At 52.2% G+C, this 17,997-nt stretch overlaps 1 protein-coding gene across 2 annotated transcripts in view; it reads left to right on the top strand.

The window, feature by feature from the left end:
• Positions 1-5,802, top strand: part of tnfsf12 (TNF superfamily member 12) — a 35,510-nt gene extending 29,708 nt beyond the window's left edge. For both annotated transcript variants that reach the window (XM_067972193.1, XM_067972194.1), the window contains 2 exons: positions 1,673-1,788; positions 3,703-5,802. In XM_067972193.1, the coding sequence (XP_067828294.1) occupies positions 1,673-1,788; positions 3,703-3,948 (362 nt within the window). In that variant the 3' untranslated portion in view covers positions 3,949-5,802. The remainder of the gene's footprint in view (positions 1-1,672; positions 1,789-3,702) is intronic.
• The last annotated feature ends 12,195 nt before the right edge of the window (positions 5,803-17,997 follow it).

Raw genomic sequence — 17,997 nt, forward strand, 5'->3', positions numbered from 1 at the left:
CCCCTCCTCCTACCCCGCTCCCCCCTCTCATATCACAGAATGATACAGCACAGAAGGAGGCCATTCAGCCCATCGTGCCTTCACCAGCTCTTTCAAAGAGTCGTCCAATTAGTCCCCCTGCTCTTTCCCCATAACCCTGTAATTTTCTCCTTTTCAAGTATTTATCCAATTCCCTTTTGAAAGTTATTATTGAATCTGCTTCCACCGCCCTTTCAGGCAGCGCATTCCAGATCATAACAACTCGCTGCGTAAAAATAATTTCTCCTCATCTCCCCTCTGGTTCTTTTGCCAATTATCTTAAGCCTGCGTCCTCTGGTTACCGACCCCCCTGCCAGTGGAAACAGTTTCTCCTTACTCACTCTGTCAAAACCTATTAAATCTCCCCTTAACCTTCTCTGCTGTAAGGAGAACAATCCCAGCTTCTCCTGTCTCTCCACATCACTGAAGCCCCTCGCCCCATATATGAAAGAAAGGGGTCATTTTGAAGCTCGTTGGTGTCACCCGTAGCAACACAGTTGTTATTTCCCCCCGATAACTGGTCGACACGGACAACCAACCGTCCAATCGGATGGCTCCAAAGAGACACTTGTTTATTTTTTACGGAAGTCCGATTGGTGTTGTTTCGCAAATCAACTGGTCCCAGTTCCTGCGGGAAGGGTACCCTGTTTAGACCGAAGGGACCAAATCTTTTGCCCGTCTAAATCCAGAGTAGGCGGTGGGCCTTGAAACTCTTACGGTAAGGTTGGAGGCCCCCGCTGTTTCTTTCTGCCAGCCCCACACAGTTCTGATGCCCTTTTTCGTCACGGCACAAGACGTTCCCCATCCCCATCGTGGGATCTCCCGGGAAAGGCAAAAAAAAAAACAGGCCAATTAGGGGGCGAAGCTGGGAAATTGCTCTCCGACCCCCCCCCCCCGCACCCCGACCTCAGGCGATCGAAACGAGCCCAGGAGGTCCCTTTTTGGTTCTGATTGACGTTACCTCTTGTGAGAGGAGATCTCTGCCCCGAACAAAAACAGGTCCAACTCTTGCTCGAAGCAAATCAGCATCCACCGCACGAGCCAGCAGCCTGTTCCACAGGCCCGCTATTCTCTGGGAGAAGAACCACCTCCTGACGTCTATCCCGGATCTGGCCGTATGTAACATATAAGCCTGATTCCACCCCTGCCCCCCGCAGGTCCTAACGACAACCGTCATTTATACAGCACCTTTAACGTAGTGAAACGTCCCCGAGGCGCTTCACAGGAGCGATTTATCAGACAAAATTTGACGCCGAGCCACATAAGGAGATGTTAGGACAGGTGACCAAAAGCTTGGGTCAAAGAGGTAGGTTTTAAGGAGCGACTTAAAGGAGGAGAGAGAGGCGGAGGGGTTTAGGGAGGGAATTCCAGAGATTAGGGCCCGAGGCAGCTGAAGGCACGGCCGCCAATGGTGGAGCGATGGAAATCGGGGGATGAGCAAGAGGCCAGAATTGGAGGAGGGCAGAGATCTCGGAGGGTTGTAGGGGCTGGAGGAGGCTACAGAAATAGGGGAGGGATTTGAACACAAGGATGAGAACTTTAAAATCCAGTTGAAATAATTGGTCCACATCAACACAATCTAATTGTATTAAATCCTCAACAATGAGAATGTTTATAGCGACTCAATTATAATAATTTAATTCTTCTTTAACAGGTGGGGTCATCAGGCATTGGTCAGATCACCTATCGGGGAAAAGTCCTCTGTTGTATAACAACAGGACCGGAGAGTTCACTGTGCGCAAAGATGGAATCTACTACATATACAGCCAGGTAATCGCCTCATTTACAACAGAAGTCTGTCTTTAGTGTCGGGTTTTTATTTTAACTCTCCTTACTCTTCCCACCCCGCCCTCGCCCCCCCCACTGCGCCCCTATCTCTGTGACCTCCTCCAGCCCTACATCCCTCCCAGATCTCTGCCCTCCTCCAATCTCGGCCTCTTGTTCATCCCCGATTTTCTTCGCTCCTCCATTGGCGGCCGTGCCTTCAGCTGCCTGGGCCCTAAGCTCTGGAATTCCCTCCCTAAACCTCTCCGCCTCTCTCTCCTCCTTTAAGACGCTCCTTAAAACCCACCTCTTTGACCAAGCTTTTGGTCACCTGTCCTAATATCTCCTTACGTGGCTCGGTGTCAAATTTTGTCTGATAATCGTTCCTGTGAAGCGCCTCGGGACATTTTACTATGTTAAAGGCGCTATATAAATGCAAGTTCCTCAGATAATGAAGCAGTCCGTGCCCGCATGCAGCAAGACCTGGACAACATCCAGGCTTGGGCTGATAAGTGGCAAGTAACATTCGCGCCAGACAAGTGCCAGGCAATGACCATCTCCAACAGGAGAGAGTCTAACCACCTCCCCTTGACATTCAACGGCATTATCATCGCCGAATCCCCCACCATCAACATCCTGGGGGTCACCGTTGACCAGAAACTTAACCGGACCAGCCATATAAATACTGTGGCTACGAGAGCAGGTCAGAGGCTGGGTATTCTGCGACGAGTGACTCACCTCCTGACTCCCCAAAGCCTTTCCACCATCTACAAGGCACAAGTTAGGAGTGTGATGGAATACTCTCCACTTGCCTGGATGAGTGCAGCTCCAACAACACTCAAGAAGCTCGACACCATCCAGGACTAAGCAGCCCACTTGATTGGCACCCCATCCACCAGCCTAAACATTCACTCCCTTCACCACCAGCGCACTGTGGCTGCAGTGTGTACCATCCACAGGATGCACTGCAGCAACTCGCCAAGGCTTCTTCGACAGCACCTCCCAAACCCGCGACCTGTACCACCTAGAAGGACAAGGGCAGCAGGCTCATGGGAACAACACCACCTGCACGTTCCCCTCCAAGTCACACACCATCCCGACTTGGAAATATATCGGCCGTTCCTTCATCGTCGCTGGGTCAAAATCCTGGAACTCCCTTCCTAACAGCACTGTGGGAGAACCTTCACCAAACGGACTGCAGCGGTTCAAGAAGGCGGCTCATCACCACCTTCTCAAGGGCAATTAGGGATGGGCAATAAATGCCGGCCTCGCCAGCGACGCCCACATCCCATGAATGAATAAAAAAAAAAGTTGTTATCTATGTCTGTCTCCAATCTCGCAGTATGTGGAGTGACACACTGTTTTATAAGGACAGAAAGATAGAAAGACTTGCATTTATATAGTGCCCTTCACAACCTCAGGACGTCCCAAAGCGCTTTACAGACAATGAAGCACTTTTTGAATTGTAGTCACTGTTGTAATGTAGGAAATGCAGCAGCCAATTAGCGCACAGCAAGATCCCACAAACAGCAATGAGATAATCAGCAGACAATCTGATTTTAGTGATGTTGGTTGAGGGATAAATATTGGCCCCAGGACACCGGCTGTTCTTCGAAACAGCAGACGTGGGACCTTTCACGTCCGTCTGAGAGGACAGACGGGGGCCTCGGTTTAACGTCTCATCCAAAAGACGGCACCTCTGGCAGTGCAGCACTCCCTCAGTACTGGCACCCGGGGAGTGTCGGCAGTGCTCGAGCCTCTAGGAGTGGGGCTCGAACCCACGACCTTCTGACTTAGGAGCGAGACGAGAGCGAGAGAGCTCCCCACTGAGCCACGGCTGGGACCAGTCAGGTTGACCGTATGTCGGGGGTGTAACTGTGCCTCTCTCTCTCTCTCTCTCTCTCTCTGTGCATTTTGCAGGTCCATTGCGACGACAACACCACGGCCTACTTAAAGCTGGACGTGAAGGTGGACAACGTGGTCACCTTTAAGTGCCTGCAGGGCCTCCCGCCGACCCCTCTCTACAGCCAGCAGTTGACCGTCCATTCGTGCCAGGCGTCCGGCTTAGTGCGGTTATTTAAAGATTCTCGAATCACCATCCACAGCATCGCGGGAGTCCGCCTGAAAGCCGACACCTTCACCTACTTCGGACTGTTCAAGCTTTAAAGCGGGGGAGGGGGGGCGCGCGGCCGACCGTGCGGGTGCGAGCGGGGAACGCCTCCGATCTTCCAAGACACAGCGTCAAAATTAGTGGTTCCACCTGCCAACGCCGTCGAGATATTGTCTTTGGTTAAAACATGTCAGCAAGAGACAAAAGAAAACGGCCAGAGCTTTGAGCCGATTTGGGACTGCCGGATTTCACAAGGGGTTAATAATTCAAAGTAGTCCCTTATGCTTCCCCTCTCCACCCCCCACCCCACCCCCCAGACGCAGCTTTTGGATGCTCCGCCCAGGCTAGATCCCCGTTCTGTACTGAAATAGCTGACCTCAGCCCGGGGGGGGTGAGGGGGAGGGTTTCTCGAGTTGGCCTCAGCACCCCCTCCAGCGCGTGGGAGAGGCTGAGCTCAGGCTGATCGCCACCCTGGCAGCTTCTGCCGGAAAGTGCACGTTGAAGACGGTGGGGTGGGGTGGGGTGGGGTGGGGGGGGTGTCAGGTTTGGATGCGAAGCCCCACCCAGTCGAATAGTCGCGCATGAAGGATCAGCAAAACCGTGTTTCCCCCGCCCCCACCCCCAGCCGAACCATCGTAGTCTGCGGCAGAAGGAGGTATAAGAATGGTGTAGAACGTGCTTGTGTTTTGAGCCTCTCTGTCGGGGAAGGATTTTCGACGCTGCGACACTCCTGATGCCCTTTTCCCCAATGGGGTGAGTTGACGGACCCCGACTCGGAGGGTGGGAGCGATGTTACAGCCCCGCCGGATCGGGGATAAGTTGGTTGGCGTGTCACCAGTGCTCATTTCCCCCCCCCCCCCCCCCCCCTCTGTTCTCAGGGGAAGGAATATCCAGCAACTCCTTTAGGGGAAAAAGAGGGGGTTCGTGTTTCAGGTGGAAACCAGTGGTTGCCAACTCCTCCAGGATTGCCCTGGAGTCTCCAGGAATGAAAGACCTCTCTCCAGGACACTAGCTACAAGCTAAAAACCCCCCCGGGGAGAACCATCTCTTTCAACGATTATGTTTATTGGTTATCCAAATATTGGAGGTGGGGGAGAAAAAGGGTTGTTTGACTGACAGTCGAGAATCATCCAATCAGGGTGAGGAAGAGCCTGTTCGCTTTCCGATTGGCCGTGGGAAGGCGGGGCCTCGTGAGGATTGACGTGTCGGGCGACCAATGGCGGGATGCGCAAGAGACCAGAATTGGAGGAGCGCCGAGCTCTGGGAGGGGCTGTAGGGCCGGGGGGAAGGGCGACAATCTTCAGCGACTTCACCAATGACCTGCCCTCCATTAGGTCAGGAGTCTGGCTGTTCACTGACTATTCCACAGCGTTCAGGTCCATCCACAACCTCTGGTAATGAAGTGGGCCGGTAAAGTGCCAGGTAAAGACCATCTCGACCAAGAATTAACTCAGCCGTCTCCCCTTGGCTTTCAATGCCACCACCATCCCCCAGTCTCCCAACGTCAACGCCTTACAGAGTCACCATTGACCAGAACCTCCCCCTACGACCCCCATCACTGAGGGAGACAAGAGCAGCCATATGGTGGGAACGCCGTCACCGCTGAATTCCCCTCCGAGTCACACACCATCCCGACTTGGAGGTATATCGGCCGTTCCTTCACCGTTGCTGGGTCAAAATCCTGGAACTCCCCACCGAACAGCATCAGCAGAAGGACTGAGGAAGTTCAAGGAGGAGGGTCACACCATCGACTGACGGAGACTGGGGACTGGCTGCCCACGTCCCGGAAACAGATACATTAAAGAACAACTAGCCTTTGTAGGATTGACAGAAACAAGAGAGAGGGCACATCAGGGAATGATCAAGGGATGGACATAGAGAGTTCCAGAGAGGGAGGGAGGGGATAGATGTACTGAGCGAGGGAGGGAGGGAGGGAGGACAGGGGATAGATATATTGAGAGAGGGAGGGAGGGGGGACAGGGGATAGATATACTGAGAGAGGGAGGGAGGGGGGACAGGGGATAGATATATTGAGAGAGGGAGGGAGGGGGGACAGGGGATAGATATACTGAGAGAGGGAGGGAGGGAGGACGGGGGATAGATATACTGAGAGAGGGAGGGAGGGGGGACAGGGGATAGATATACTGAGAGGGAGGGAGGGGGGACAGGGGATAGATAGACTGAGAGAGGGAGGGAGGGAGGACGGGGGATAGATATACTGAGAGGGAGGGAGGGGGGACAGGGGATAGATATACTGAGAGAGAGAGGGAGGGGGGACAGGGGATAGATATACTGAGAGAGGGAGGGAGGGAGGAGAGGGGATAGATATACTGAGAGAGAGAGGGAGGGGGGACAGGGGATAGATATACTGAGAGAGGGAGGGAGGGAGGAGAGGGGATAGATATACTGAGAGAGAGAGGGAGGGGGGACAGGGGATAGATATACTGAGAGAGGGAGGGAGGGAGGACGGGGGATAGATATACTGAGAGAGGGAGGGAGGGGGGACGGGGGATAGATATACTGAGAGAGGGAGGGAGGGGGGACAGGGGATAGATATACTGAGAGGGAGGGAGGGGGGACAGGGGATAGATATACTGAGAGAGGGAGGGAGGGGGGACAGGGGATAGATATACTGAGAGGGAGGGAGGGGGGACAGGGGATAGATATACTGAGAGGGAGGGAGGGGGGACAGGGGATAGATAGACTGAGAGGGGGAGGGAGGGGGGACAGGGGATAGATAGACTGAGAGAGGGAGGGAGGGAGGACGGGGGATAGATATACTGAGAGGGAGGGAGGGGGGACAGGGGATAGATATACTGAGAGGGAGGGAGGGAGGAGAGGGGATAGATATACTGAGAGGGAGGGAGGGGGGACAGGGGATAGATATACTGAGAGGGAGGGAGGGGGGACAGGGGATAGATATACTGAGAGAGGGAGGGAGGGAGGACGGGGGATAGATATACTGAGAGGGAGGGAGGGAGGGGGGACAGGGGATAGATATACTGAGAGGGAGGGAGGGGGGACAGGGGATAGATAGACTGAGAGGGAGGGAGGGGGGACAGGGGATAGATATACTGAGAGGGAGGGAGGGGGGACAGGGGATAGATATACTGAGAGGGAGGGAGGGGGGACAGGGGATAGATATACTGAGAGAGGGAGGGAGGGGGGACAGGGGATAGATATACTGAGAGGGAGGGAGGGGGGACAGGGGATAGATATACTGAGAGGGAGGGAGGGGGGACAGGGGATAGATATACTGAGAGGGAGGGAGGGGGGACAGGGGATAGATATACTGAGAGGGAGGGAGGGGGGACAGGGGATAGATATACTGAGAGAGGGAGGGAGGGGGGACAGGGGATAGATATACTGAGAGGGAGGGAGGGGGGACAGGGGATAGATATACTGAGAGAGGGAGGGAGGGAGGACGGGGGATAGATAGACTGAGAGAGAGAGGGAGGGGGGACAGGGGATAGATAGACTGAGAGAGGGAGGGAGGGGGGACAGGGGATAGATAGACAGAGAGGGAGGGAGGGGGGACAGGGGATAGATAGACTGAGAGGGAGGGAGGAGGGACAGGGGATAGATATACTGAGAGAGGGAGGGAGGGAGGACAGGGGATAGATATACTGAGAGAGGGAGGAAGGGGGGACAGCGGATAGATAGACTGAGAGAGGGAGGGAGGGAGGAGAGGGGATAGATATACTGAGAGAGGGAGGAAGGGGGGACAGCGGATAGATAGACTGAGAGAGGGAGGGAGGGAGGAGAGGGGATAGATATACTGAGAGAGGGAGGGAGGGGGGACAGGGGATAGATAGACTGAGAGGGAGGGAGGGGGGACAGGGGATAGATAGACTGAGAGAGGGAGGGAGGAGGGACAGGGGATAGATAGACTGAGAGAGAGAGGGAGGGGGGACAGGGGATAAATAGACTGAGAGAGGGAGGGAGGAGGGACAGGGGATAGATAGACTGAGAGAGGGAGGGAGGAGGGACAGGGGATAGATAGACTGAGAGAGAGAGGGAGGGGGGACAGGGGATAGATAGACTGAGAGAGAGAGGGAGGGGGGACAGGGGATAGATAGACTGAGAGAGGGAGGGAGGACAGGGGATAGATAGACTGAGAGAGGGAGGGAGGAGGGACAGGGGATAGATAGACTGAGAGAGAGAGAGGGAGGGGGGACAGGGGATAGATAGACTGAGAGGGAGGGGGACAGCGGATAGATATACTGAGAGAGAGAGGGAGGGAGGATGGGGGACAGATATACTGAGAGAGGGAGGGAGTGAGGGGGGAACAGGGGATAGATATACTGAGAGAGGGAGGGAGTGAGGGGGGACAGGGGATAGATATACTGAGAGAGGGAGGGAGTGAGGGGGTCAGGGGATAGATATACTGAGAGAGGGAGGGAGGGGGTTTGATAAACGGTGAACACTTTTTTAATAAAGTGCTGGGAGAACTGGGCTGCAGAATAAGGGATTCGAAAAACAAAAAGGGAAATGGAAGGGACCGAGGACGGAGAATGAAGAGAGAAAGCGGAGGACGGAGAATGAAGAGGGAAAGCGGAGGACGGAGAATGAAGAGAGAAAGCGGAGGACGGAGAATGAAGAGAGAAAGCCGAGGACGGAGAATGAAGAGAGAAAGCCGAGGACGGAGAATGAAGAGAGAAAGCGGAGGACGGAGAATGAAGAGAGAAAGCCGAGGACAGAGTCGGACTGGTGTCTGTGTTTCAGAGCAGATGTCTTGTGTCTTCCAACTGACCCGTTTGTGCATTTCCATCATTTTCTGTTTTCATTTCAGTTTTATTTAAAAACCTTGCTCCTTATTTTCTGTGGTGAGTACAGGGTCAGGAGTTCGACAGGATAAAGGATTGGGGTTGGTAATTATTGGCATTCACTGTTAGATGGTGAAATATCTCAGCTCCCTCAATCCTCCCTCAGGATTTAATAACCTAACCTTGTCATCGCCTAATTGTTCTTGATTTGTCTCAACAACAACTTGCATTTTTACTGTGCCTTTAACAGAGTGAAACGTCCCAAGGCACTTCACAGGAGCGATTATCAAACAAAATTTGACACCGAGCCAAAAGCTTGGTCAAAGAGAGAGGTTTTAAGGAGGAGAGAGAGAGGCGGAGAGGTTTAGGGAGGGAATTCCAGAGCTTAGGGACCCAGGCAGCTGAAGGCACGGCCGCCAACGGTGGAGCGATGGGAATCGGGCGGGGGATGCGCAAGAGGCCAGAATTGGAGGAGCGCAGAGATCTCGGAGGGTTGTAGGGGCTGGAGGAGGTTACAGAGATAGGGAGGGGGGGCGAGGGCCATGGAGGGATTTGAAGACCAGGATGAGAATTTTGAAATGGAGGGGTTGCCGGACTGGGAGCCAGTGTAGGTCCTACACTGAGGGCCTTGCTCTTTCATTCAGGTTTCTCCACAAAATAAAACAATTTGCCCTTTGGACTGGTGTTGGACTCAGTACAAACGTATCGATCCTCATACCTGCCAGGCTTTAGAGGTAACCGTTCACAGCAAGTTGTTTGTTTGGAAACTGATGGCTCTGCTGAGATTCAGCTGAAATGCAGCCTGGGGTATGAGATTGGGGCAATGTCTAACGGGGAGGGGGAGTGAGGGAAGAGAGTAATGTTAACCCAACACTGGGGAGGGGGAGTGAGGAAAAAGAGTAATGTTAACCCAACACCGGGGAGGGGGAGTGAGGAAAGAGAGTAATGTTAACCCAACACTGGGGAGGGGGAGTGAGGAAAGAGAGTAATGTTAACCCAACACTGGGGAGGGGGAGTGAGGGAAGAGAGTAATGTTAACCCAACACCGGGGAGGGGGAGTGAGGGAAGAGAGTAATGTTAACCCAACACCGGGGAGGGGGAGTGAGGGAAGAGAGTAATGTTAACCCAACACCGGGGAGGGGGAGTGAGGGAAGAGAGTAATGTTAACCCAACACCGGGGAGCGGGAGTGAGGGAAGAGAGTAATGTTAACCCAACACCGGGGAGAGGGAGTGAGGGAAGAGAGTAACGTTAACCCAACACCGGGGAGGGGGAGTGAGGGAAGAGAGTAATGTTAACCCAACACCGGGGAGGGGGAGTGAGGAAAGAGAGTAATGTTAACCCAACACCGGGGAGCGGGAGTGAGGGAAGAGAGTAATGTTAACCCAACACCGGGGAGAGGGAGTGAGGGAAGAGAGTAACGTTAACCCAACACCGGGGAGGGGGAGTGAGGGAAGAGAGTAATGTTAACCCAACACCGGGGAGGGGGAGTGAGGAAAGAGAGTAATGTTAACCCAACACTGGGGAGGGGGAGTGAGGAAAGAGAGTAATGTTAACCCAACACCGGGGAGGGGGAGTGAGGGGTGAGAGTAATGTTAACCCAACACCGGGGAGGGGGAGTGAGGGAAGAGAGTAATGTTAACCCAACACTGGGGAGGGGGAGTGAGGAAAGAGAGTAATGTTAACCCAACACTGGGGAGGGGGAGTGAGGAAAAAGAGTAATGTTAACCCAACACCGGGGAGGGGGAGTGAGTGGTGAGAGTAATGTTAACCCAACACCAGGGAGGGGGAGTGAGGGGTGAGAGTAATGTTAACCCAACACCGGGGAGCGGGAGTGAGGGAAGAGAGTAATGTTAACCCAACACCGGGGAGGGGGAGTGAGGGGTGAGAGTGATGTTAACCCAACACCGGGGAGGGGGAGTGAGGGGTGAGAGTAATGTTAACCCAACACCGGGGAGAGTTTGAGTCGGACGCCCGATCGACATCCTGCCCGATTTTACGCCCTGTTAAAGTCCAACCCCAGCCTATCCCGTTCCTGTTCGAAGGGTTAGGTTAAGATTACCCCCCTCCGCCCCCCTCCCTCTCCCTCCATCCCCCTCCCTCCCCCGTGTTTCCGCACCCTCCACCTGCCCTCAGCACGGCTCGGAATTTAACCCTCTCTACCTGTTAAAGACGAGTAGCCCACTTAGAATTTACATAAACAGGCCGTTCGGCCCAACCAGTCTATGCTCCACAATTAATGCTCCACAAGAGCCTCATCTCACCCTATCACCATATCCTACTATCCCTTTTTCCCTCATGTGTTTCTCCAGCTTCCCCTTAAATCCATCTACACTATTCACCTCAACTACTCCTTGTGGGAGCGAGTTCCACATTCTCACCACTCTCTGGGTAAAGAAGTTTCTCCTGAATTCCCTATTGGATTTATTAGTGACTATCTTATATTTATGGACCCCAAGTGGAAACTTCTTCTCTACGTCTACCCTATCGAACCCCTTCATAATCTTAAAGCCCCCTATCAGGTCACCCCTCAGCCTTCTCTTGTCTACAGAAAACAGCCCCAGCCTCTTCACTCAGTGACTATCTTATATTTACGGCCCCTAGCCGATAAACATATATTGTACAATGTTTGACTTGTAACGGAGAGAAATAATAATGACTGTGAATCCAATGCTGCCTTTGATACCGGCCTGTCGCGAGGCCTGAATGTTTGCTGAGCCAGTGATGTCATAACATGAGGCATCTCTTCTGTCACTGACTGATGATGTCACAGATGATTTCATAACTGCCCCCTCTTGAGTTTCATGGGAACGGGAGGAGGCCATTCAGCCCCTCGAGCCTGTTCTGCCAGTCAACTAGATCGTGGCTGATCTGTATCTTAACTCCATTTACCTGCCTTGGTTCCGTAAACCTTAATCCCCCTCACCCAACAAAAATCTATCGACCTCAGTTTTGAAATTTTCAATTGACCCCCAGTCTCAGCAGCTTTTTTGGGGGAGAGAGTTCCAGATTCCCACTCCCCCTTTGTGTGAGGAAGTGCTTCCTGACATCACCCCTGAACGGCCTGGCTCTAATTTTAAGGTTCTGCCCCCTTGTTCTGGACTCCCCCCACCAGAGGAAATGGTTTCTCTCCATCCACCCTATCAAATCCTTTAATCATCTTAAACACCTCGATTAGATCACCCCTTAATCTTCTATACTCGAGGGGAATACAAGCCCAGTCTGACCTCATAATTTAGCATCCCCACCGACTTGGACTCGTGACATCGCAGCAGAACTGGATTTATTTTTTTAAAAACTTTCTTCTGATTTCTTCTAACTCTTCACTGATTATCTCTGGGGCAGGTGATATTTTAGAGACATAGATCGATCCCAGGGCATGCAGACGGGGCCCCTCCCAAACCTCAGGCACCGCTCTGACCCACCAGAGAAAAATCCAGAGATGGGACCCACATCGTGTCGGTGAATAAATGCTGCCCCTCATGGGGGTTGCCAACTCCGGTTGGACGTATTCCTGGAGGTTTCATCACATGACCTCCAGCTGCCCCACCCCCCCTGGTCAAACAGCCTTCTTCCCCCCCACCCCCCCCGGAAACGAACAAAACATACCTTTTTCTGTTGAGTTGCCCGTGTCCTGGTGATTAATCTTCAATTCCTGGAGACTCCAGGGCAATCCTGGAGACTCCAGGGCAATCCTGGAGGGGTTGGCAACCCCTAGTTGTCGGGGGATAGGGGGAGGAGATCTGCAGGCAATTTCAGGAACCGGGTCAAACCCCCCCCCCAGTCTTACCCTGGGATCTGATTATCCTTTGAAATTCGTCGAGTTACTGTTGACTCTTGTAAGACGTACGTAATCCATCAATGTGAGTGATATTTCTTTGTCTCTTGCCCCCCTCCCTCCACTGGGGAAGGGGGTGTGTTACTCTTTAAGGAGCGTGGTGCGGTTTTACTTGAGGTGTGGTCTTAACGGTAGGCTGCAGTGGGCCCCCGCGGGATTCACTTGGGCCTCTCCAGCCTGCTCTCGCGGGACCGGAAGTCTGGCCAGACGGTGACGGAGGCCGGAACCTGGCGATGCTGACCCGTGTGAGGGGAGGGGGGACGAGGGATCAGGGACTACACCGTGCGGTAGCTCCGCCTCCGACCCACGACCCGTGCCTGCCGAGGCTCTGTGACCCCCCCCCACAACACACTGTTCATTTGCCTGTATCACCATTATCTGGTGGCTATAATTCCCAGGGCTTATCGAGAGACTGTGCTGTTGTACATAAGGACAAAACTCACCGTGTAACCTGTAGAAATGTTTTACTATCGTGCTCCTTTCCAGTGTGCTTTATCATATATGTTCAGTGAGGACAATTTCCTTGATCTTAAGATATCTGTATTAGTACACAGCTGATATATCAATACTCAGTGCTACCCTATAACTGCGGAAAATCCTGCCTAGAAGTCGCACTTTGGCACCGGCTTCCTTCAGGGCACAGGCAAAACTTATGGAGTGAAGCCGTCGATGCTCTCTCCAGCCAGTCTCGGTGTCGAGCGTCCTTAGGTGGCTGCGCCTTCGCGTAAACACCCCTGTGCTCTTTGCCCCCCAACCCTGCCTTAAGAGCATAGGCTGAGCCAGGCCGACAGTCCCCGGTGCCAGTACCGAGGGAGTGCTGCGCTGTCGGAGGTGCCGTCTTTCAGATGAGGCCCCCCACCCCCCTCCGTCTGCCCCTCTCAGGCGGATGTCAAAGATCTCATGGCCACTATTGGAAGAAGAGCAGGGCAGTTCCTCCCCCCTTGCCCCCCCCCCCAGTGTCCTGGCCAATATTCCTCCCTTGACCAACACCATCAGAATCTGATTTAATGATAGGTACAGTGGTGTAGTGGTTATGTTACTGGACTACTAATCCAGCGAACGTGAGTTCAAATCCCACCCACGGCAGTTTGGGAATCTGAATTCTGTTTAAATAAAAATCTGGTCTCAATAAAAGTGACCATAAAACTGTCAGATTATCGTAAAATCCCAACTGGTTCAGTAATGTCCCTTTAGTGGAAGGAAACCTGCCGTCCTTACCCGGTCTGGGCCTATGGGTGACTCCAGCCCCACACCAACAGTGGTTGACTCTTAACCTCCCACTGAAGTGGCCGAGCAAGTTCCTCAGTTACCTTCTCAAGCGGCAACTAGGGATGGGCAATAAATGCCGGCCCTGCCAGCACCGCCCACATTCCTGAGAATGAATCATCTTTTTTTTTAAAACGAAAGGTTAGCTGAGTTATTCATCGCTTGTGGGATGTCGATGCAAACCCACAGTGCCTGCACTTCTGAGACAATTGATTGCCCCTGAGGCGATAAGAGGCCTTATAAATGACCCCTCCCGCGCCAGTGCGGATAGCCTCCCGCGCCCCGTCCCTCCGCCAGCCATCCTGCCACATTGGTGCGTACGACTGCCAGTCTGTGTTAAGCTAACGCTGTGAGCCCACCCTGACTGGCTTAAGATTGCCCCCCCCCCGGCCCCCTCCCCTCCGCCGAGCCTTCCGGTCGTCAAGGAGACGAAGGAGTTAACCCCCAACGATCTGGGCTGGGAGTGAAGCTCGGGGGGGGGGGGGTCAAAGGGCAGTAGGGGTGAGAGTGCGATTTATTTTGTAAGGTTTAAATTCCGGGCTTTTTACGGTAGCTGCGTTCGGTGTTTTTTGGCGTGACACGTAGTCTGTACTTGGGGTAAAGGTTTCCAGTCAGCAATGCTGTCGTTATTTTGTAACTGTGAAGCACAAGCTGAAATTTTCAGCCTGTGATCAGTGACTGAGTGTTGAGCCCCCACTTTCCCTCAGTAAGGAGAGGTTTGGTCCTGAATGATGCTTTGTATCGTTGCTGCTATGAAAATGTCTTGTCGGTGTTACTATATTTTATTAAATATTTTTTATTCCAGATTTATTTCTGTGCGCTCTTTTCCAGTCTTCTGCCTCCTCCCCCATCGTGTCTAATTGTGTTTTGGAGGAGGGTCTTGTTCGGTGATGTTAATCCCAGTTACGAAGAACTTACAATACAGAAACAGGCCATTCGGCCCAACTGGTTTATGCTCCACAGGAGCCTCCTCCCTCCCTACTTCATCTCACCCTATCGACATATCCTACTATCCCTTTCTCCCTCATGTGTTTATCTAGCTTCCCCTTAAATGCATCTGGGCTATTCACCTCAACTACTCCTTATGTTAGCGAGTTCCACATTCTCACCACTCTCTGGGTAAAGAAGTTTCTCCTGAATTCCCTATTGGATTTATTAGTGACTGTCTTATATTTATGGCCCCACCCCACAAGTGAAAACATCTTCTCCACCTCTATCAAACCCTTTCATAATCATAAAGACCTCTATCAGGTCATCACTCAACCTTCTCTTTTCTGGAGAAAAGAGCCCCAGCCTGTTCAGTCTAAGAACATAAGAAATAGGAGCGGGAGTAGGCCGTTCGGCCCCTCGAGCCTGCTCCGCCATTCAATCAGATCATGGCTGATCTTCGACCTCAACTCCACTTTCCTGCCCGATCCCCAGATCCCTTGATTCCCCTCGAGTCCAAAAATCTATCGATCTCAGCCATGAATATATTCAACGACTCAGCATCCACAGCCCTCTGGGGTAGAGAATTCCAAAGATTCACAACCCTCTGAGTGAAGAAATTCCTCCTCATCTCAGTCTTAAATGACCGAACCCTTATCCTGAGACTGTACCCCCTCGTTCTAGACTCTCCAGCCAGGGAAAACAACCTCTCAGCATGTACCCTGTCAGGCCCTCTCAGAATCGTGTCTGTTTCAATGAGATCACCTCTCATTCTTCTAAACTCCAGAGAGTATAGGCCCATTCTACTCAACCTCTCCTCATAGGACAACCCTCTCATCCCAGGAATCAGTCTAGTGAACCTTCGTTGCACCGCCTCTAAGGCAAGTATATCCTTCCTTAGATAAGGAGACCAAAACTGTACACGTTACTCCCAAGTTGGCAGTCAGGGCACTGCCTGAAGGGTACAGTTTGAAACAGCGCACGTAGTATATCCAAGGTGATGTATGTGTTGTGTACACAAGGGAGGGAAAAACATGCAAAGTGGAGAGAGCCAGGTTACCAGACAGTATCCTAGACAACTGCTGCGTTAACAATTGGAGACCAGAACTGCGCACAGTACTCCAACAATTGTCCTCCTTAGAGCGGAGAAGGTTAAGGGGAGATATAACAGAGCCGTTCAAAATTATGAAGGGTTTTGATAGAATAAATAAGGGGAAACTCTTTCCAGTGGCAGGAGGGTCGGTGACCAGAGGCCACAGATTTAAGGTATTTGGCAAAAGAACCAGAGGAGGAGATGAGGAGAATTTCTTTTTTACGCAGCGAGTTGTGATGATCTGGAACGCGCTGCCTGAAAAGGGCGGTGGAAGCAGATTCAATAATAACTTTCAAAAGGGGAATTGGATAAATACTTGAAAAGGAAAAATTTGCAGGGCAATGGGGCAAGAGTGGGACTAATTGGACAGCTCTTTCAAAGAGCCGGCACAGGCACGATGGGCCGAATGGCCTCCTTCTGTGCTGTAAGATTCTCCGATTTAGATAACAGTAGGTGATTGGGTGGTGGTTTAGACCTACGTAGTGGGCACCATGTTATAAAGCGAAGTGACAGTGCTCCCAATTCGACTGAGACCAAGAATGCTTTTCCAGCTGCACCAGTCTCGTGCTCTTTGCTGGCTCCCCGCGACTCCACCTCATCCTGTATTCCCTAAGGGTGACGGATTCCCAGAGGAACGCCCATCCCTGTGTGGAAGGATGTTTCTCATGAACTTTAAACACCCTGACACAGCAAGAGGGAATAAAACACCAACGCCCAATCAAGAAGACGCTGAATTGCAAAATCATCTCCAGCAACAATCCCACAGCAACACAGCTTTAAGGAGGAGAAGCTTAAGACCAGGAGGGGATTTAACACTGCATCCATCTTTCCTTTTTGATGTCGACAGCAACAACTTGCATTTATGTAGGGCCTTTAACGTAGTAAAACGTCCCAAGGGGCTTCACAGGAGCGATTATCAAACACAATCTGACACCGAGTCACATAAGGAGATATTAGGACAGGTGACCAAAAGCTTGGTCAAAGAGGTAGGTTTTAAGGAGCAGCTTAAAGGAGGAGAGAGAGGCGGAGAGGTTTAAGGAGGGAATTCCAGAGCTTAGGGCCCAGGCAGCTGAAGGCACGGCCGCCAATGGTGGAGCGATGGAAATCGGGGGATGGGCAAGAGGCCAGAATTGAAGAATGTGTGCAAAAACAGTGTAACAGATTCGGGCGTGACGCCAATTGGTAATCATTATTAATAGTTAAATGAAACATGTAAAAGGCAGCGAGTATTAGACAACAAAGATCGAAACGATATTACCCCACTTGATCTCTGGGCAGGGGTCGCAATTAAGTTGATGACGTGGTTGTTTCAAGTTGAGGTAGTCCTCTGACGGTTGGGCGTCCTCTGACGGTTGGGCGTCCTCTGACGGTTGGGCGTCCTCCTGACGGTTGGGCGTCCTCTGACGGTTGGGCGTCCTCCTGACGGTTGGGCGTCCTCTGACGGTTGGGCGTCCTCCTGACGGTTGGGCGTCCTCTGACGGTTGGGCGTCCTCCGACGGTTGGGCGTCCTCCGACGGTTGGGCGTCCTCCGACGGTTGGGCGTCCTCTGACGGTTGGGCGTCCTCCGACGGTTGGATGGCCTTCGCTGATTCCTCTGCCCCGAGCTCAAAAGATGTTGGGTCTTCATTGCCCATCCTGGCAAGGCAGGAGCCTCACACCATATGGGACAATTCTCAAAAGACACTTATGGATTAACAAAGTTGTTTTTCAAAGACTTCCAAGGTGTTCAGCTTGTTTGAACATTAATCATCGAACCACGAGATCCTTTGCAAGATCGTTTCTCAAGCTAGCCATTTTGCTTGACTGCACTCGTCCAGCTGTCTCTTTGTGGGCCTGATCTTATCGCTATCTTTGGATTATTGTTCCACTTTTTTTTTTGGTCTTCGTTCCTGTTTTAACACATAGCTGCCGTGCCTCACAATGAGAGTGACGAGGGTAAATCTCCAGTCAAAGTTTAACAGTTTTCAACTCAGCAAAATATGCAGCACAGCCTGCAGCGCATGATGGTTAGTAGCGTCAAGGAAAAGATGTCAATTCTTCCCTGTTTCCAATATTCCTACAACGGGGAGGCTAAGGGCGGAGCAAATGGTGGAGCGGCATAAACCAACCAGACAGTTCTGGAAATTCGCAACTCATGGCGTAGCTCTTAATCCCCTGAACTCTCACCTCTGAGTCAGAAGGTCGTAGGTTCATGCCCCACTCCAAAGGCTTGAGCAC

Source organism: Heptranchias perlo, chromosome 35 (assembly GCF_035084215.1).
Source record: "Heptranchias perlo isolate sHepPer1 chromosome 35, sHepPer1.hap1, whole genome shotgun sequence".
Taxonomy (NCBI): Eukaryota; Metazoa; Chordata; class Chondrichthyes; order Hexanchiformes; family Hexanchidae; genus Heptranchias; species Heptranchias perlo.